This window comes from Nannobrachium achirus (genome assembly GCF_963921795.1).
Source record: "Nannobrachium achirus genome assembly, chromosome: 2".
In the NCBI taxonomy this organism is placed as follows: Eukaryota; Metazoa; Chordata; class Actinopteri; order Myctophiformes; family Myctophidae; genus Nannobrachium; species Nannobrachium achirus.
The window spans coordinates 65662875-65684459 of record NC_137811.1 but is presented as its reverse complement, the minus strand read 5'-3'; the positions used below and the strand labels follow the sequence as shown (position 1 = coordinate 65684459).

At 42.1% G+C, this 21585-nt stretch overlaps 1 protein-coding gene across 1 annotated transcript; it reads right to left on the bottom strand.

Moving 5' to 3' along the window:
* Nucleotides 1–268: 268 nt before the first annotated feature.
* Nucleotides 269–21141, bottom strand: cyth2 (cytohesin 2; the record flags this gene model as incomplete). Its single annotated transcript, XM_080748406.1, has 12 exons — nt 269–365; nt 805–959; nt 2168–2239; nt 3054–3130; nt 9574–9685; nt 11755–11903; nt 12772–12884; nt 13322–13402; nt 14321–14439; nt 14961–15027; nt 16258–16408; nt 21075–21141. The coding sequence occupies 12 exons, from the start codon at nt 21139–21141 to the stop codon at nt 278–280; spliced, it is 1251 nt and encodes a 416-aa protein (XP_080604532.1). The 3' UTR covers nt 269–277.
* Between the last annotated feature and the right edge of the window lie 444 nt (nt 21142–21585).

The following is a 21585-nucleotide window of genomic DNA, read 5'->3' as shown; positions in this document are numbered from 1 at the left end:
AGAGAATCATGGTCGCAAAGGCAGCCGCTGTGGAGAGGAGCTCTTTTCGCTGAATGTGCCTTTTTCAAAAAGTCTTATAAACAGGACAGCGAGTCCTCCCGTCAGGGAGACAAAGGAGGTCGGGGAGGAGAGGAGGAGGTAGGGAATGACGTGATGGAAGAACTCATGGGGGACAGCAAAGGAGGAAAGAAAAAATCCAATGTACCTCACTGTTGGAATTGAGTTTAGACATGGAGAAAGAAGGGAATGGACGAAGGGAGGGACGGAGGGAAGGAGTTTAGGGCTGCTCCTCTTTCTTCTTCAGGGATATACGTTTCTTCCTGGCAGCCAGCATCTCATAGAAGGGATCCACGCTGACAGCAGAACTAGACAGAGAGAGAGAGAGAAGAGAGAGAGAGAGAGGGGAAGTGTGGGAAAAAGAAAGGTTTGGTGAAAGGCCCCAACCGATGTACTGTGATGTCCATTGACTGACTCAAGGTACACTGGACTTTACTGCAAGTCCAACCATTTTTCAATGCATGCAGTGTTTTTTTAGATTTTCCAAGGAAGCCATTAGATTCAATGAATTTCAGGACAGCATAAATGTCAACCAAACATAAAACGTGTCTTTTAGTTCTACTGGATCTCTTCTCCACTAGTCCCTCCCCTAACATTTTAGTCTAGTTTTGATGAAATTGCCAATATAAGCAGTCTTAGTTTTAGAAATCATAGCTTAGTTTTTATCTAGTCTTCGTCAATGAAAAAAGGCAGATCCTCGACGTTCATTTTTCATAGTTTTAGTGGAGGAAACAATGCAGGACATACGTGATACTGTGGATCCACTCGTCCTTCTCCTCAGGGGTGGGGGCGGAGATGCGGTACACGTTATGGTTGCCCTCCACCACTCGGCCGTCCGCCTCCGTCTTGCAGGCCTTGATCAGCTGGCCGCGGTTGTTGGGGATGTACAGCTCAAAGCAGTTCTGGTGACCACACAGAAGAGAGGACAGTGCTGGTGACCATCCACGGCTACATTCACATGCAGTTATGGGTCCATTTGGTTACATTTGTACATTCTCAAGAGTTAGATTAACACCTCAGTATTTTACAGTGTACTAGATTGTGTGCCCAGAGATACAAATTGTTATCAAAAGTGGGGTCTGTGGCCTAAACCAGTGGTTCCTTAACTTTTTAGCTCGAGACCCAAAAGCGAAATTAGACGTTTGCCCGGGAGCCAAACTAGTGAAAATAGGCGATCTACAAGCTCACAACGCGTCGCTTCGCACAACGTTGTGAGCTTGTAGATCACCTATTTTCACTACTTACTTTCGATGGCAAAAAAAGCAAACCTCCTGTCTGAAAAATTAACTTTGTTGGGAAAATGAATAAGAAAATGTGTGTTCAACATCAAAACCTACTAAAATCTACTATTTCTAGTCACATGACATTTTTTGGCAAAATGAGGGGCACAATGATCTTGCAGACAGACTGACCATGTGCAGCATAGCCTGTTGTCCTCATTTCAAGTGAAATCCAAAAATCTTGAAATTTGCAGATAGGAGGTTTCGCGTTTTGGCCATCTATATATATATTTCTTTTTTTCGCACCGCGTTGTGAGCTTGTAGATCACCTATTTTCACTACTTAATTATATATATAATTTTTAATTCATGGAACTTCTTATAATTAAAAATATATAATTAAATATAATTCTTATAACTAAAAAATATATAATTAATAAGTAGTGAAAATAGCCGATCTACAAGCTCACATTGCTATTTTCACTACTTTACTACTTGTACGAGGCAGCCGCGGCTGAAGAGAAACACTCCAATTCCTGGAATGCAACGGGAGATAACGTGACCAGGACGTCCGGTTGCCAAATACAGGCCAGTGTTATGAGATTCACAAAAGTGCATTTATCTCCTAATCTAACTACAGATCACGTTCATGTTTAAAACGAACCCTTCACTACCGGCCGTTACAAAAGCACTGATGGCCACGATTGTCATTTTTCTGTGAAAGAAAATACTATCAAATTCAGGAAATACTCAGATTACATTTACTCAGAATACCTTTACCCCGAGCCTCCGAAATCAGGAAAAAAGTATAAAATAAGGTGGCACTCAGCGATTAAATCATTGTTTAATCAACGGCACTCGTTAAGAGATCCAACTACTGGGGGCACATACCGGCTTCCTGGGGTCCTCCACCTCCCGGATGCTGAGGTTCTCCAGGGGAATGATTCCTCGTGGCTCTTTATCCTGAACACACAACAACTTGAACTGACTTGATGTTTACGTTATGCCTTTAGCATCAATTCATTATTTTATTTCATTATGGAGTAATCCAACAAGGAATGCTTAAAGTACATTACAGCTAATCTTACAGTAGCCAATTTAATATAATCCGAAGACTGAAAAGATTCTTTTGGTATGCAACATCATCATATGACAGTATGAATTAAGCATACAGCTCCAGGTTCTAGCTAGGGTTGCATGATATGGACACAAGTTAATAGTATATCCAATAGTAAAATAATATACAAAATGCCAATGGGTTCACATTAATTCTGCCGACTGTAAGCCCAAATTAATTTTGAAGGCAGACTGGAAGTCAATTGCTTACTTTCAAATGACCACAGAAAAACACTGATCGATCATTCACAAATGTTGGTTCTGCTGTTTGGAATCTGACATAAAGAACCGATGCAAACTGTAAAACTTTCCATTCACATACTACTCATTTTCAATACAAATGAGAGATGCACGAGCAGATAGGAAATAAGTGTGCATAAGTGAAACTGTCCATAATGTCTCCAACCACCCAACTTTTCGCAGGGTGATTTTCCTTTGGTGCTGACTAAAACAAAGGAATATTTGTGATTGGCTGACTTTAGCTGTACAAGCAGGGGAAATCTATCTTGTCTATATCGTTGCCTTTTGCCTTTCTTCCAAGTTCATATCTAGATAGCGATATAACCATACCGGTATATTGGTTTGCTAATCCGTATATTCTGTTTGCTAATCCAATGACATGGTTATGAGCTGAAATATAAATGACAGACAGAAGACTCACTGTGGTGTATTCAAAGTAATAGAGGCAGTTATCTGTGAGAATGAACCACCGTCTCTTCCATGTTTTCACGCGTCCCCCTGGAAAACAACAAAGCAGTCGCACAACAATGAACAACAGGACTGGAAAACGACGATACGGTCACAACACTGACAAACAGGATTGGCAGAACCCTGCCTCACACAGTGCAACGAGTAGTAACTAACTGCTTACTGCGTCGTTCATCAACGTAAATGACATCTGTAAAAGCTATGATATACAGGACAGAATACCATTATTCACTATTGCACCAAGTAGACACTGTGTTGTAAAGAGAGATAAATGCTGATGTCACTGCTGTTTTGCACTGCATAGCAATACAGGGGCATTGGGGGGGGGGGGGCAGGTGTTTTTCTCGTGCCTGAGGGAAGGGAAATTGCTTTTACAGCTTCACCCAGCTGATGGCTGCTCAGGTGGCTTTAATGAGCGCCAGGGGGTTAGGGGCCCTAATTATTTTATACTTTAGCTATATGAAAAATAGCAGATAATACAAGCTCACAGCGCGGCACCGAGTGCCGCGCTGCGAGCTTGTAGATCCGCTATTTTTGAAAAGTAGTGAAAATGTGTGCAAATCTTTGAATATATGTATTTTTTAAGCGAACATTTGTTACTCAAATTTTGCTTGTACAGGGTCCCTGGAAGTGAATATTTTGAGATGGGGGTCTGTGGCCAAATACATATCATTTTTGAGGTCCTTGACATGAAAAGGTTTGAGCACCACTAACCTAGAAACATAGGTTTTTCAAAAAACCTTTGAAAAACCTTTGGATTTGAAATATTCAAAGACTTGCACAAATTACCAAGATTTTTTCAAAAATAGCAGATCTACAAGCTTGCAGTGCCACGCTGTGAGCTTGTATATCTGCTATTTTTCCATTCATGGGGGGCCCGCAGTGAATCCTTGTACCCAGGGGCCCGGGCCCAGAATTTGGTGAGACGCCCCTGTCCACATCTAGAAGTTACTGAGGACAGCTTTCAACAACTCTCTCCACATATTATTTCACAGCCAACTAAAGACTAAATAAAGGCTACATTTCCTCCAGCTAAATGTCTGTAATGTCTCTTTCCAGTACATACCTCCTGAGAAACAAGCAGCGGCAGCAGAGTGTGGAAATCGCAGTGGGAGGGAGGAGGAGGAGGGGGGGTCGAGAGGAGAGAATGGACAGATAGAGGGAGGAAAGACAGACAGACAGAGCAGGGGGAGGAGATGTTATTAGTGACAAAACAGATCACAGGCCCTTCCCCACCCCGCCACCATGCAAAAGAGAATGATTGGCTCCTTAAAGACAGTAAAGCATGATTTAATATGCCTGATTTACACTCGGTTGCGCTACACTCGGTGTGTCACGCTACAAAAGTATGAATCAGGCAATACTTAGTTGCGGGGCCAGCAGTGTCAGCAGCCAAAATAGCCGATCTATGCGGCGTGCCGTTGTGAGAGCCGTCTTCGGGCCTGTGACACAGCTGTGCAATTAAGTCTAAATTAAGCATAGGGCAGGGGTCTTCAACAGGGGGTTTGGGACCCCTAGGGGGTCCTCAGAGTTTCTACAGGGGGTCTTTGTGTGATAGAAACCTTTTTTTTTGCTCCTTTTTTGTATTAACCACTTGAACCCTAGCGTCCATATTCAGAGAACTTCAGCCAAAAATAGCCAATTGTGAGCTTGTAGATCGGCTATTTACGGCAAAGAGCTTTGGTGTAGAGGGGGAAATGAGCAGACTAAGTACAGAGTGAAAGGTCAAGTTTATTAAATATTTGACAGTTCAAGTGGTTAAATATCTGAAAACACAAATTGACATGAATCCAGAATAACACTGATGATTGTGCTGTCAAACAATGAAACTATATGGAATCTAGGAGAAGGTTGTGGGGGTCCCTGCTTCATCTCTCAACTAAGGGGTCCTTGGTCCTTGAAAACGTTGAAGACCCCTGGCATAGGGTATTGCAGTGGTCTTTGCCATGATATGACCGACCTACAGCAGCAGCCCACTGCCAGTATACAACGGGTTTAATCATAAACATCAGAAAGAGGAGGACAGTCAGACACGTCACAGAGCAAAGCCTCAGGACAGAGCAGATTACAGCAGGGTGTTTTACAGCTGCCACAAACTTGTGTTCAAAGAAGAGGTGCCGAGTGGGTGCAGGTGTGTGCATTCCAACGCGACAGACAGACATACTGAGCAGCAGAACTCCAGACCACTGTGGTAACTCTGGTGCTACCAAACTCTCTCACCAGTTGGTCCCCTAGGACTTGATTTGGTCACACCCTTTTTACGGCGCGGCATAAAAGAGGCCGGCTGTCTATAGTATTAACAGTGTTTCTCACGCTTACAAATTTCAAGGTCTCCCCTTCACTCTGACAGTGTACAAATTGGTTCCATTTGTACACTGTCAGAGTTACAGACTTGTATGGGTCAATTGTGTAGGCTACCTTACTTCACATCCTTAGTTACAACTTTTGAAATGTTACATTTTACCAGTAAGACTCCCTAATCGGGAGATAAGCGACCGTCAGGTCGCAGCGTGATTTTAGGGCAAAATGTGTAGGAGCAGTGTCCAAAAATGTGGTTGAAAAAAATCGGCCTGATGGTGGCGCGATATGGGACATTCATGTTGATGAGATGAGTGTAGACAGACTGTGTACCGATTTGTGTGATTTTAGGGCAAAAATTGTAGGAGCAGTGTCCAAAAATGTGTTTTAAAAAATCGGCCTGAAGGTGGCGCTATATGGGACAGATCCATGTTGATGACATGAGTGTAGACATACTGTGTAGCGATGTCAGTGATTTTAGGGCAAAAATTGTAGGAGCAGTGTCCAAAAATGTGTTTTGCAAGAATCGGCCTCATGGTGGCGCTAGAAGAGGGCCATGTGAGAAATGAGGGGTGGGGTCTCCGCGCCGCCGAGGCGGACGAATAGGTACCGGCCCCGGCTCTCCCGGTCGCTCCTAGCCCGAGTTACGGCATTTTATGTGCGCTGCAGTGGCAGGGGGTCCTCCACTGTGGGCGCCACCACTTTTGCATCCGTTCTGGAGCACCAGGAGTCGGTGGTCCCCGGGAATTCCCCGTGAGCAGCCACGTTGGGGTGGTCATTTGGTCATTTTTGCACATTTGGTCATTTTTTACATCTGCGAGTCAAATGGGACTCGGATTGAGCTGGAAACCTTGTCCATATTTTGAGTCATACATGTGTCACGCTGGTGATGTCCAAGATCTACATTGGAGCCATACAGTTCCCATGCTGATCCCAAGATCTACAGGATGTTACCGTCGTTTCTCTTTTGTAACAGCATGTATTTTATCAATGACCTTGCATGCTGATGAATATTGCATGTAAAGACTGACAGTGACTTGATATTTGCTAAATATCAGAACATCAAGTCTCTCAGCCATGAGCAGTGGCTGACAATGTAAGTAATCGTTCTGTTATTTAATTAATAAAAACATGTGTACTCAAGGTTTTAAGTGTGTATTATATGTTGCATTTAATTGCCTTGGGTGTTTGATCTCTCCTTATAACTTCTGCACACCCTGTTACCCCTTTACTCTGTAGACAAACTGAGTTCTATGCACTGTAGTGCAACTGACGCCAGTACATGGAACGGAGCGTCTTTATCGTCGGAGCCTACTAGGCGTTCAAACATTCAAATAAAATGTAACATTGTAACACAGTCTTTCTGGAAATGTTTTAACTTAGCTACAGTTTCAGAGACAAGTCTTTGGTTTATTTTAACTACTTGCATCCTACTGGAAATGTCAAAGAGTTTCAAAGATAGCAACAAAAAAAAAAGCAGATCTACCAAGCTCATCGATGCACAAGTACAAAATAGGGCTTTTAAAGGCTATGCCGTGAAAACCTGGAGTTTCTAGTACAGTATAGCACACAAAGGTGTCTTAACGTTATACTGACTTAGGAGTTATTGATATTATAGACTTTGTGGTGGTTTTCTGGCCATCGATATTTCAACATACCCAATTACAGACCTAAAACCTGATGTACGTCGTCATTGCTTCGCTGCAGTAGAAAGAACGTGAGTGTGCGTCCCAATTTAGAACTCAGCACTTCTCTAGAACTAATTAATCACTTAAACCCTACATACTTAATTGCCCGGAGTCCCCTGAGGGTTTATACTAGGCCACAATGCATCGCATCGAGTTGTGAGCTTGTAGAGCATGGGCTTGAAATGTCAATCAAAACACTTTATTGACTGAGGGAGAAACTAAAGAGTCTGCCTCAACCTCTTTGATCTCAGCCCAATGTTCACACCAGAACAGGGACACTAGGGTTTGTGTGTGCCCTGTCTGCCAACAGGCCGACGGTCACTTTGAACAGTGGTTCTCAGGGGGGTCCCCCAAATTATTTTGGGGGGGTCCCCAGTTGATTAACTTAACGTGCAAAGTTGTTTTCTCACTCAACAGTAAACAATCTGCACATTTCTAAAGTGACAATTTAAGGACTTTTTAATACCACTCTAAAATTACAAATGAAACATTGGCCAAAGGCGTTGTGAGCATGTAGATCGGCTATTTTCACAATGGAACATTTGTTACACAAAATGTAATGCCTCAACACTTGCTCGTCAGGGTTAAAATATGATTGGTCTGAGAACCACTGGCTTTGGAGAACAGGATTGTTTCACAGGTTTCATCATCAGCGCTGCTAAGTACAAGTGCACCGATGATGAAAGTGCAGACACGGAGAGACCCACTGCCCCAGTGAACAAGAAAAAGTGCCATTTTCAACCACACATTAACAGCCTTCACCGGGCACTCAAAATGGCCACATAATTCAACCCTTTTGGGCAGAGTTTGGATCCCCGCTGAGGAACCGGTCACACATAAGCCACTGCAGTGTTGGGTCAGTAGAGCAGGGGTTCCCAAACTTTTTTTGTCTCAGGGCACCCTATAAATATTTATTTAATCCGAGGCACCTCTACATTATAATTTTCACTCCCAGCACCTTAAATTTATAGAATATCGTCATGTCGGGTGGAAACCTTTCATCTATAAAATGTACTAAACTAGTGAAAACAGCCGATCTACAAGCACACAACGCCTCGAGGCGTTGTGTGCTTGTAGATCGGCTGTTTTCACTAGTTTTGTGCGACAGAGGTTTCTGCCCGACAGTGATGATATTTTAGTGATTATGTTGCGAGGAAAACGTTGAGATAACAGCCATTTTGGTTAGAACTGACTGAAAATAACTTTGTACTTCAAGTTTAAAATGATACTAAATATTTCTTCAAGTGTCCAAATAAATTCTAAATATTATCAAATGATCTTGCGGCACCCCAGGGTGCCCCGTCACCCACTTTGAAAACCCTTGCAGTAGAGCAAAGCCCTACACCAGTGCACTCCCTTTCCACCTCTGTGGCACGTGATTGTGAACCTCTGCTCTACACGATCAATAATAACTGATTGGTTGTCGTGACACAACGAGTTATGGTAATTGTGTGTCAATCAAGCACACAGTACGGTACTTCCAGATAATACGCTGTTCAAGAGAGTGCTTGTTGTTGAGTTCAAATTAAAGTGTATTCTGTGACATTTGACCACATGAACACTTGCATCCCTACTATGGGGCATACATTCCGCGAAAATAGCTGATCTACAAGCTCACAAAATGTGTCACGTAGCAACACATTGTGAGCTTGTAGTTCTGCTTTTTTTCCCGGCAGAGATATTTATTGTAGAGGGGGAAAAAAGGAGGGGGCTTAGTATACTGTAGACCCCAAGGAGACCACAGTCAATTAAGTATTCAGAATAGGGACATGAGTGCTTAAGGACCCCTGGATGCACTGTATTAGTCAACCACACACAACAGTAAACACAGTTATTTAGTCAGTGTTTCCACAGAGCTGCATGGTAAAAAACATATCCCCAGGGCCTCTCCCTCAACAGGCCCTCTGCTTAACCCATTTAGGCCTACAATTTGTGGATGCTTTAACTATTAAAAAATAGCAGATATACAAGCTCACAGCGCGGCACCGAGTGCCGCGCTGCGAGCTTGTAGATCTGCTATTTTTGAAAAGGTCGTGAAAATGTGTGCAAATCTTTGAATATATGTCTTTTCAAAGCGAACGTTTGTAACTCAAGTTTTGCTTCTGGGGGGTCCCTGGAACTAGATATTTTTAGATGGGGGTCCGTGGCCAAATACATATCATTTTGGCGGTCCGTCACATGAAAAGGTTTGAGAACCACTGACATAGAAGTCTCTCAAGAACAGACTAACTGAGCTCCAGTTAAGTGAAAAGGACCTTTTCTTTGACGATGGCTAGCCAGATTGTTGACACAGAAACATAGGTTTTTCAAAAAAAACCTTAGAAGGATTCAAAAGACACTTATAGAATCGGGTCAAAATTCAAATGTTCACGATTTTTCAGAGTGCCGTGCTGCGAGCTTGTAGATCTGCTGTTTTTCAATAGTTAAAGCATAAAATAACGATACCCAAAATGTGTACCCGTTCTAAATGGCTTAATGTCCTCTCACCTAGTTTGAGCAGCCAGCCCTCCCTGTCGGGGTTGAAGAAGGTGTGGGTCAGGTCATTGCCATCGTCCTCGGGGATCTTGAAGGGCTCATTCTTAATGCTCTCATACAGATTCTGGAGACGGGAGGAAACGAGTTATTCGTTTTGACAGGAAATTACACATTTTCAATCTCATATTTCATTAAGATCGTTTTCTTTTTTAACCGATCAAAAGTAGAGCTGCACCATTGTGGTCCGTTTACAGAATCCGTCTTTTAATATAAGTAGGCACACTAAAAGGCACTGGTTCTTGTAGATCGGCTATTTTTTGGCACAGAGGTTTGGTGTGTTCTATATTCGTCTGTCATTCAATGTTATATGAGATACTTTAATGGTTTCCTGTGGAAATAAGTTTAGTCTTTTCATGGATCTCCTTTTAGTAGACCTTGTACCAGTGAACTGTACCGTCATGAAACTGTACCTTTTCCTAAGTCTTCAATCAATCAATCAATCAATCAATCAATAGAAGGAAAAGAAGAGCAGACTAGTAGGTATTGACAGTCCAAGTGCTTAAATATATGAAAATACACATTTTACACATTATTAACCTACACAGATGATAGTGCCTGCTCATCTCTCTCTCTCTCAAATAAGAGGTCCTTGGCCTGAAAACGTTGAAGACCCCCCCCCCCCGGTAGGCCCTACAGCAGGGGGTGTAGGCACTAAATTATTCAATATTGCCAACATGTTTATTCTATACCCTGTTATAGCCCCTTTTCGACTGCAGTTTTAGCACCACACCACACCGCACCACATAAAAATATCTACATTTTCCATTACAAAAAAGTACCCCTATCGGTAAGAAACAAATTGACCCTTTTAACTCTGATTATGATACAATATACATTTGTATTACAACTATCCTAATTATAATGCACTGTAATGGATTATAACTGTGATTATAATACATTATAAAGTATTAATGTATTACTATGATAATTAAAATACACTATAATAGATTATAATAGTGGTTATAACACAATAGAATCTACTATCATGTATTACAACTATATCCTGGTGGTCTAAATGAAAATTCAGTGAGTGATCAGTCATTATGAAGTGTTTGGCCCTGTTTGGCCTAGCTCAGACCTACTCTAGAGTGGATACTTTTTAGTACCCTGTTTAGTACCACCTTCACACCACTCTACCCAGCTCCTTGTAGTGGAAAACCTGGCACAAGTGGGTGGAGTGGTGTGGAGTGGTGTGGAGTTGGGCCAGTGGAAAATGGGCTATACTGCCCCAGATTCAGCCCAAACCACACCATCTATATGGAAAAGGCTGCATGGACTCCACATAGTATATGAATGTACACAAAATAAATAATGCAGCTCTTGCTCGCGGAAAACTAGCATTCTGCCAGAACAGGGGTCGTAGCAATGTTGGCTTGTGGTGGACAGCAGGGACGTGCAGAGAATGTTAGAGAGGCAGGGGCTGAAATATCTAAAAAGGGCCTTTTGGTGAAAATATTGAAAATAGCAGACCTCCAAGCTCACAACCTCCAAGCTTGTGAGCTTGGGAGGTTGAAATCTAAAAACAGAATGAAGTAAATTAAAAACTGTCCAGGGTCTTCATAAAAGCCTGATTAGACGATAAAATGACCAAAGGTTTTTTTGAAAGTGAAATATATAAAAATAGCAGATATACAAGCTCACAGCACGGCACCGAGTGCCGCGCTGCGAGCTTGTAGATCAGCTATTTTTGAAAAAGTCGTAAAAATGTGTGCAAATCTTTGAACGTTTGTAACTCAAATTTTGCTTCTGGGTGGTCCCTGGAACTAAATATGTTGAATGGGGGTCTGTGGCCAAATACATATCATTTTGGGGGTCCTAATCATTTTGGGGGACTAACTGAGCTCCAGTTAAGTGAAAAGGACCTTTTCTTTGACGATGGCTGGCCAGATTGTGACACAGAAACATAGGTTTAAAAAAAAAACCTTAGAAGGATTCAAACGACACTTATAGAATCGGGTCAAAATTAAAATTTTCACGATTTTTCAAAAATAGCAGATCTACAAGCTCGCAGCGCGGCACTCGGTGCCGCGCTGTGAGCTTGTATATCTGCTATTTTTCACTGGTTAAAACATTGAATAATTCTAGGCCTAAATGGGTTAAAAGTCCCTAATATCATCCTGGTGGCGTGCATACCCTGAGCAGGTCCTCAGGCAGGTCTCCGCCCTCGTTGATGCCTCGGTTCATGGAGATGAAGCGGTCCAGGCCGGGCTTGTCTCTGACGTTGGGGTTGTGGAGGCTGGTGTTCAGCATGATGATGGCAAAGGACAGCACGTAGCACGTGTCTGCAAAACGCACACAGACAAGCAAAGGGGTTGAAGCTACAGTTGGTGAAGTCTATGCTGATTGATTGCTGAAACAAAAACAATAGTTTCAGTTTGGTAGTCAGCCTGCCTCAGTAAGCCTTGTTTTTGTTTATTTCAGTTTAACTCAAATGTATTTTTAGCTTTCATTATTTTATGCATTTTAGCTATCATTATACAGACCTTGTTTTCTAAGCTCAGGTAAAATTGTAGAATATTGGATGGAAGTGGATCATATAAAAAAAATTACTCTTGATTTCCAAAATCTCAAAAACTTTGCAGAATAGATCGATTGCCATTTTTCACTGCACACTCACAAAACATGACTACAACAGATAAGGGAAGGGTTATCCACTCTCAAAAGACACACACACACACACACACACACACACACACACACACACACACACACACACACACACACACACACACACACACACACACACACACACACACACACACACACACACACACACACACACACACACACACACACACAGTTTTTATGTCATCTCCTAAAGGGATAGGAAAACCAGACATGACTTGTGGGGAAATGTTTGGAGTGAAAAGTGGTATTGAAAATATATTGAAAATAACATATTGCGTGCAGAGATTATCTTTAGATAATTTTTTTAAATGGCTAATTTCCCATGGCTAAGAAATATTTTTAGAAGATTGGGGTTGAGGTTATGCTTAGCTATTTAGGGCAAAAAAAAAGGTAAATATTACAATTTCTTTTAATGGTTTTGACGTCCTCACGTGGATAGTAATAGTGTGTGTGTGTGTGTGTGTGTGTGTGTGTGTGTGTGTGTGTGTGTGTGTGTGTGTGTGCCCCTGCGTGTGCACATACCAGTGCTCTGGAAGACCCCCGGGTTGCAGTGACAGTATCTCTGAGCGAACGCCTCCATCATTCTGTCTATCTTCTGGGCCTCTCCAGGCAGACGGAAGCTCCATAGGAACTGCCTGTTAAAAGACAGGGTCCAGCTTAGCCACTTTCAACTGATACCTTTTCACTTTCCCCCTATTTCTTAAAAAAAAAGGCCAAACTATAATGTTCAAAATGTCTAAATGTCAAAATGTAAATTTACTGAAATGGCTTGCAGATCGACAATGCCATACGATAGTGTATGAAATAGGGCTTAAATGGTTTAAGAGCTGAGGGTTTGACTGCGAAGGTTAGTAGTTAAAAGAAGCTCAGATGCGTATGGTGTATTTTATCACACGACATAGAGCAGTGGGTTGAGGTAGTAGTCATAATCCGTTTTATCACACGACAGAGCAGTGGGTTGAGGTAGTAGTCATAATCTGTTTTATCACACGACAGAGCAGTGGGTTGAGGTAGTAGTCATGATGTGTTTTATCAAACATAGAGCAGTGGGGAGGAGCAGCTTCCAGCTTACCTGAGGGCCTGGACTAGATTGAGGTCGGTGAACTCGTGGAGGTCAACAAAGGCCTGCAGCACTTTGAGGTTCAATTCATCCCTGCAGGAGGAGCACACAGCAACAGAGAGTCAGGCAACCTGCTGTAGGAGACTACGGTTTTAGTTTCACCCGGAGCTTTTACTTTGAGTGTTGTAAAGTTTATAACTGTTAGCAGAGGTTATAATAAATTGGGGACTATAGAGTCATGCGCTATAGTCAAACTTGCCCATGAAAGGACAGCGATAGGAGAATGATTATTAGTTTAGATGTCCTTTATTACCCGGCTTGGTTGAATGCTTGATTCTCATTGATCAAGCACTGAAATCAGCGATGAATTATAGGTGAATAATGACCGCTCCGCTCTATAATGCACTAAGCCTAATCAAAGGCTCAGAGCACCTGCTGCATTCAGGCTGCGCTGCGTGAATTTAGTGCCGTATCCAACATGTCAGCCATGTAAACAAACACACAGCGTCATTTACAACTAAACGTTGCTCTCAAGAATGTTTTTAAAAATATTTTAAGCGAGAAATAGACGGTGCAGTATCAGAAAATGGATTCTATTTGATCAGCACTTCCTTGTTTTCCAGGGCGACCTGTGTTGCGCTGGGGGGATGCCCAGTGCAATACTTGTGTAACACTTTCAGCAGTCTGTAAACATAGAAATACTTTGTTTTGTTTTTAGTTTTGAGTTAAATTATTAATTTCATCAAGTAGCCGGGTAATAAGCGGGATAACATCTCGCTCAGCGGTTATTATCGAGTCATGGGAGCCCTTCCGCTATCGCGTCGGTGGCATATCAACCTGTCAGGCTCCTATCACTCGATAATGACCGCTGAGCGAGAGGTTATCTCGTACTTATTGTCCACAAGGGACATTCCTTTTGATAACAACGATAAATACAATAAACAGTACACCAAGTTAAAAGATACACAGGTAAAACAGGAGAGAGGGAGAAGATCGGTTGACACACACTACCTTTCTCCAAGATAATCTCCTATAGCCGTCTTGTTGAGGCCTTCTCCTTTATAGAGGAATTGGGCGATGTCCTCTGGGGTGTGTCTGAGTAACTCATTCTCCACTAAAAATACTATGCCCTGCACAAACACAAGAATACCTATTTATTAATCACCACACGACTCGTGCACAGCAAACATTGCTTTAATTACACTAGGGGCGCAACAGTTAATCAAACTCATCGATTTCATAGATTCTAAGAAATAAATGCTTTTAATCAAATAAATTGATGGGGTCAAAAATAGAAGGAAAAGAGGCGAAAACTGAGCTTGTAGAATTTACTCTATTTTGCATGACACTGTTGTACAACAAGTATAAAATAGGGCATAATAAGTGTTTAATGACACAATCGATTTTGTCAACAAAATGATCGATAGTTGCAGTTCAACAGAAACTCTGGTTTCAACACTGAATCCAAACGAACCAAGGTACGTGAGAATGTGCGAACTGTCAAACACTATCATTACTATAATGTTGTGTCTGCATACCGTATACACATGCTGTCACACCCATTATGCCGCCCAAATCAGTCAAATGCTAAGAATGAATGTAAGAATGTAAGTAACCAAACTCAGTTCAGTGCGTGGCTAAAAACACATACCTTTTTGGGGTCCATGTTAAATTTCTTCCTTCCCATAGCCACATGTCTGCTCTTCTGTAGAGTTTTACTGCAGGGAAGGAGAGTCTTTTAGGTTCTGCAGGTAGTGAGTACCCATGAGCTCATTTAGGCCTAGAATTATTGAATGCTTTAACCAGTGAAAATGGCAGATATACAAGCTCACAGCGCAGCACCGTGAAAATGTGTGCAAATCTTTGAATATATGCATTTTCAAAGCGAACGTTTGTAACTCAAATCTTGCTTCTGGGGGGGTCCCTGGAACTAAATATTTTGAGATGGGAGTCCGTGGCCAAATAAATATCATTTTGGGGGACCTTCACATGAAAATGTTTGAGAACCACTGACATAGTATTCTCTCAAGAACAGACTAACTGAGCTCCAGTTAAGTGAAAAGGACCTTTTCTTTGACAATGGCTGGCCAGATTGCTGACATCGGTTTTTCAAAAAACCTTAGAAGGATTCAAAAGACACTTATAGAATCGGGTCAAAATTCTAATTTTCACGATTTTTCAAAAATAGCAGATCTACAAGCTCGCAGTGCGGCACTTGGTGCCACGCTGTGAGCTTGTATATCTGCTATTTTTCAATAGTTAAAGCATAAAATATGATACAAATAATGTGTACCCGTTCTAAACACACAGCCACACATCAAATAACACTGTGTCTAACAAGCATGTTCCCAAAAGAAACGCATTTGTATACAATGTAGGTACAACAGGACACAAGGAGGAATGGGCCTTTTCTGGAACATTTCTAAAGCATTTTCCCATGAATAACTCTCCATCACTCTACTAACTGTTGGGCTGCATAGAGGAAAGGCAGAAGAGTTTAGCTCAGCGGTCCCCTGCCATACCTCATCTACAGCTATTTCATCCTGAAATTTATAATAATGGATTGCATTTTTATATCACTTTTCCAAGTGTTCAAAGCGCTTTACAATAGTCCATTCATTCATACATTGGGAGGTGAAGCGGCGAACAGTCGACGCCAGCGTCCTCACTTCCCACATTCACACCAATGGTGGGCCGAGGCTGACACCGACCGACTCATTGGAGGCAATGTGGGGTTCAGTGTCTTGCCCAAGGACACTTCGACATGTGGAAAGGAGGAGCCGGGATTCGAACCCGCCAACCCACAGATCATCGGACGACCTGTTCTACCTCCTAAGCCACAGCTGCCCCGTTTTATCTGTTTTTGTCTAACCAGCAGATGAAAACAGGGTTCAAAGGTTAATAATATTATCTTTTACAAATGGTTCCCTGTGTGTTGGACTCCTCACCTGCCCTCGGTGCTGGCCTCCAGGCCCTCCACCTCTAAGATGGCCTCGCGGAGCTCGTCGCGGAGCCTCTGGATCTCCTGCAGCAGAGCGCCCTTCCTGCGACGGATGTCCTCCAGCTCAGAGCGCTCCTCTGGGCTCAGGTCCACTGGGACTGGGACAGGAAGAGCACCACAATCACATCATTACTGCTGCTGCCATTTCAGTCACACCGTCTCTGGCACCAGGGACACGCAGAGAATGTTAGAGAGGCAGGGGCTGACATTTCTTCCTTTTGGTGGAAATATCAAAAGTAGCATACCTCCACGCTCACAAGTCACAATGCATCGCTCTGCGACTCGTTGTGAGCTTGATACCACACGTTCGGTGCTTGATACCACACTGAACTAAGCATAATCAAGTCAATACTGGATATGTGGTTTATGTCATGGATTTCTACACAGAAAGGCCTTTTCCACCAGCAAAAAACTGGTTTGGGTTCTTTCTCCCTCCTATGGGATGGCAACTTTCTTGGAACCTTGGTTCGTTCTTGCGAACCGGCCGCGAACCAACTTTTACAGTTCGGAACCAACTCAGTTCTCGGTGGAAAAGCTCACCTCTGGTTCATCCCATAGGCGGGAGAAAGAACCAGAACCGGTTCTTTGCCGGTGGAAAAGGCCCCAGAGACAGAGAGGTCAATTCTTTCAACATAAGATGCTGTGTTCAAGTTCAGGAGAGTTTGGACAAGACGATTTTTCTTGAATGCTGCCTTCAGGTATGGCATGGAAAGAGGGCATTTGCATTTCTTTCACCATAGTAAAAAACTGCATTCAAGGTCTGGAGAGGGCACTTTTTAAGGATGGGTAAAAGGGCAGTGCTCAAGCCCCCTTTGATGTCTATGTGTGCATGTGCCTGTCTGGCACCATTGGGCCCGATTTATACTTAGTTGCGAGATACAATGAATGCACCCTTTAGGCTACAGTCAACACCGGAATCTAACAATGAAATTGTTTTTGTTTTTCTTAAAGGGTGGTCTCAGTTTATTGGCACAATAGTAGAACAAATTTGTTTTTATATTGGTTTGGTTGAGTCTATGCCAGAACATGAAATGGTATGAAGGATACAGAGAAAATAAACAAATGGGTTATTTGTGATTGAGGGACCTTTATGTAAACATCTATCCCTTTACTAATTCATCACACAATGGTAACTACTTTCTGGTTCTGAATCATGTCATCATGTAAGTGTACTGGCACAATCCAGTGGCTAATAAAGCACCACAGGAGGCGATGACAGGATAATAAAAAGGCTATAATTGGATTAACCAACATTAAAATGTAACCAGAGAAATGTGCCATGGAGCGAAGGGGGAGCTGTGCAGAACAAAAGCCTTTTCCTCAACAACAAGTGCTGGGCATTAATCAATGTCATTCCATATTTCAACAAGGATGGAATTTCCTGTAGATTCCCTTCTGCTCCATGCTACCCACTCACTGACCTGTCCCTAATGTCCCCATTTAGTTTGCGCGCTGAAATGGAAATATATGGAAAAGCAGGCAGTTGATGTTTGGGTTGTTGCCAATATCAAATCAAGACCCCCACAGTCACACATATCCATTATTAAATTGGTAATACATTCATCTGTCAAAGCAAAGTTTGTTAATATTTATGTGGTGAACACTGTTAAAGGTACAAAATGTATTTCTGAATGTATTTGCTATAAGACTATTTAAGTCAGAGTTACAGTAAATTCAGCCAGAAAGAGTTCAACGCTTTGGTACCAACCGAGAGGACTTGGCACAAAACAAAACATCACAACAAGTATAGTGCACACAAGTGTAAACGGGGGCATAAGTTGCTAAGAAGTGTCCAATACATGAAAAGGCATCCTCATTGTCAATGTTACCTTGTGCTCAAGTCGGCAACGGTCCGCCATTCCGAAACACCGCTATTCCGAAGCAGGGTTAGGGTTAGGTTTAGGGTTAGGGTTAGGGTTAGGGGTAGGGTTAGGGTTAGGGTTAGGGTTAGGGTAAGGGTTAGGGTTAGGGTTAGGGTTAGGGGTAGGGTTAGGGTTGGTTAGGGTTAGGGTTAGGGTAAGGGTTAGGGTTAGGGGTAGGGTTAGGGTTAGAAGTCAACGTTCGGAATAGCGGTGTTTCGGAAAGGCGGGGTGTAACCGCTCAAGTCAACACCAGCGATAATATCTGGCCTGGTAAATATATTAGTCATTTACAAAAATTTACTAAATCTGACTGTCCACCATTTGGGCTATAATGTCTAAATAGATAATCTACAGCCAACAGAAGAATGCTTTTATCAATGTTGAGAGTGAATGACATGCAGGACGATTCACATAGTTTCTCTCCATATCTAACGACAGACCTTGAACTCCTAGTCAGGGGTGTCGCACCAAATTCTGGGCCCTGGGTATCCTACTAAAAAAAATATATATATATATATGTTTCTATGTAAGTGGTGCTCAAACCTTTTCATATGAAGGACCCCCATCTCAAAATATTTAGTTCCAGGGACCCCCAGAAGCAAGATTTGAGTTACAAATGTTCGCTTAAAAAATACATGTATTCAAAGATTTGCACACTTTTTCACGAGAATATAGCAGATCTACAAGCTCGCAGCGCGACACTCGGTGCCACGCTGTGAGCTTGTATATCTGCTATTTTTCAATAGCTAAAGTATAAAATAATTACGGTAAGGGTCCTCCACCATGGGCCCTAGTAACTCAGTCCCTTGTGACGCCCCTGCTCCTAGGAGCAGGAGCTATAGGAGAAAAAGCTTGTTCACCTCCGTTTGAAAGAGAGTATGACTGACTGTGCCCAGATAAAATGTTACTTTTTGTTTGACTTTTTAATGAATTAAATGTCCTCAAGTGCAACATTCAAGAATGTGTACTGGACAAAATGATTAGCCAATCGTTTCCATCTACACCTGTAACATTTGATTACACAATTATATCAGTGTGCAGTTGTACCTACCTAACAAATATTAATATTAGTTATTATAGAATATACAATAGTTAACGTATAAGTTGGTCCAGTTCTTAAATTATGAAACAAAAGAATAGCCAGCACTCTTATTTTTCATTCATAATAGTGCACAGAGAGTGTCAGAGACGTGTTTCAGCATCAAGCCTTCCTCAGTGTGTATCCTTACATTGTGAGTCTGTCTGCACCCGGCAAACTGTAATTTGAATGGACTGAGTGTGCTTGTTTTTGTTTCCATGCAGTTCTTAAATTAGCTATTGATTAAGTTCTGGCCTAGAATCTAATGACTTAGAAGAAAATTGGCTGGCCCACGGCCAAACGTATTTGCAGAGCCCTGATACTAGGCTAACAACCCTTTAAACGCAGAGGTACAGTACATCCTAAATAAATACTGGGTCTTTGTTAAGGTTTTCTCAAACGTCAGCTTAGTATTCCAATGTGCCAGAGACACAACACAACACATCTTAAAGTCCTCTGTCATTAATAAGAACACTGTTTTGCAAATTACGACTATGCAGAATTACACGAATAAAAAGGCCATCATTCCACATAGCCATTCAAAGTCCTATCTGCGCCACTTCTGTGCCTTCTCTGTGCAGAAATTGATAAACTTACCATGATCTGTGGCTCTCAACCGTACGTTTGCACTTGTTCTAAGGTGTGCACAGTAAGAGTCAGCTAAATGGCTGAAGTGTTCATGTAAATTTGTCTAGTTCCATTTACTTAAACAAAATGTAATATCACAGGTACCTGCTTCTTAGCTGCCAACAATGCAAATTCTGTACCTCCATAAAGCGTTATCGCCCCTTGCCTCTCACAGGACTTTAAATAGCACAAGGGATAGTTTCATCAGCCGTCATGCGCTGGTAAATGTCTCTGATAGCAATGGTATAATGATAAGAGGTGGATTCATACTGTCAAAGACAATTTATTCAGCTATACACATAAGGCAAACATTTATAGTACTGTCATTTGCCGGTGCTAACCAGAATAGATAACTTAGATTCCCTTTTGTTAATATTAGAACTCTAAACACACTAACAGTTAAACTAACACAGAGGATGTATAATGTATCTGCTGCTATGCTCACACACCAACAATATAATAGACCAGAGTCACCACCAGACGAGTGTTTACTATGCAAAAATGACAGCTGCACTTCACCAACCACGCCCACAGCAGACTAGACTGGCATGAATGAGAATCAACGAGGATCATTCAGGATGAGATTAGTACAATTTCAAACAACTAATAGCCAAAGTAAAGTCAGACGTCTACAATTTCTAATGCAGTTTAACTGCTTTGCAAAAAAAATAGTGCATAAGTCAGAACACTGCATCAAAAAGCCTATCTATCTAGTATCACAGACAGACTCTGTCTGCTCCATTGAGTGGAAACCATCCATTTGTTGTTAGTGGCTAGTTGTTGGTTGCATCATAAAAGATTGATTTTGAAGACTTATTTGGAAGTTTGCATAGGAAAAGGTACAGTTTCATGACGGTACAGTTCACTGGTACAAGGTCTACTAAAAGGAGATCCATGAAAAGACTAAGCTTATTTCCACAGGAAACCATTAAAGTATCTCATATAACATTGAATGGCAGACGAATAGAACACAGATGTCTTTTGAGAAGTGAAAAGAGGCATGACAGATATTCGTTTTGGTTGGTCCTTTGACAGTAGGCCTACAAAAACACATGATATAATTGCACACTTCATCATATCATTCACTGAGTCGTCTGTGTCTTATTATATTACTCCAGCAAATAAACGGAGCCCAAAGACGATAGCAGCGCTAGCTTCAACGTTAGCCAAATAGTCTTGAGTGTTAGCGGCACTTACTGTAGTCCAGGTCGTCCATTTTGGGCGCTTTGCTTTTAGGCATCAATATTTCAGAGTCGACTGTCATTCAATACCAGGGAAATATGGATATATGTGGAAATATATCCTCAAAATGAACGGGAAAATAAATAAATAACAACCCGTGCGTATCTGCGGGCCAGAGACAAAGGAGGTGGCGATAGGGGAAGTGACGTCACGTCACCCTGGACTTTAATTTCTCAGATCCCATAGCCTGGAGGAGGTGATTGGATAGTTGGTTGTCACGGAGACAGATAATGCGTTGCTAGGGAACCACTTGGGTCCACATTGATGAGGACGAGTCATATAACCATATAAGTTCCCAATGCAGCTATGCCCAAATATGGAGTGTGCTGTCTAACCTCAATGCATTATTATCATGGCATCATGGTGCAAACAAATCAGTCAGCTCTATATATGGGCACAAAAGGGGGCATGCCAATATATGGGCAATATATGCTTATGACATCAGTGATCTCCATATATGGGAATA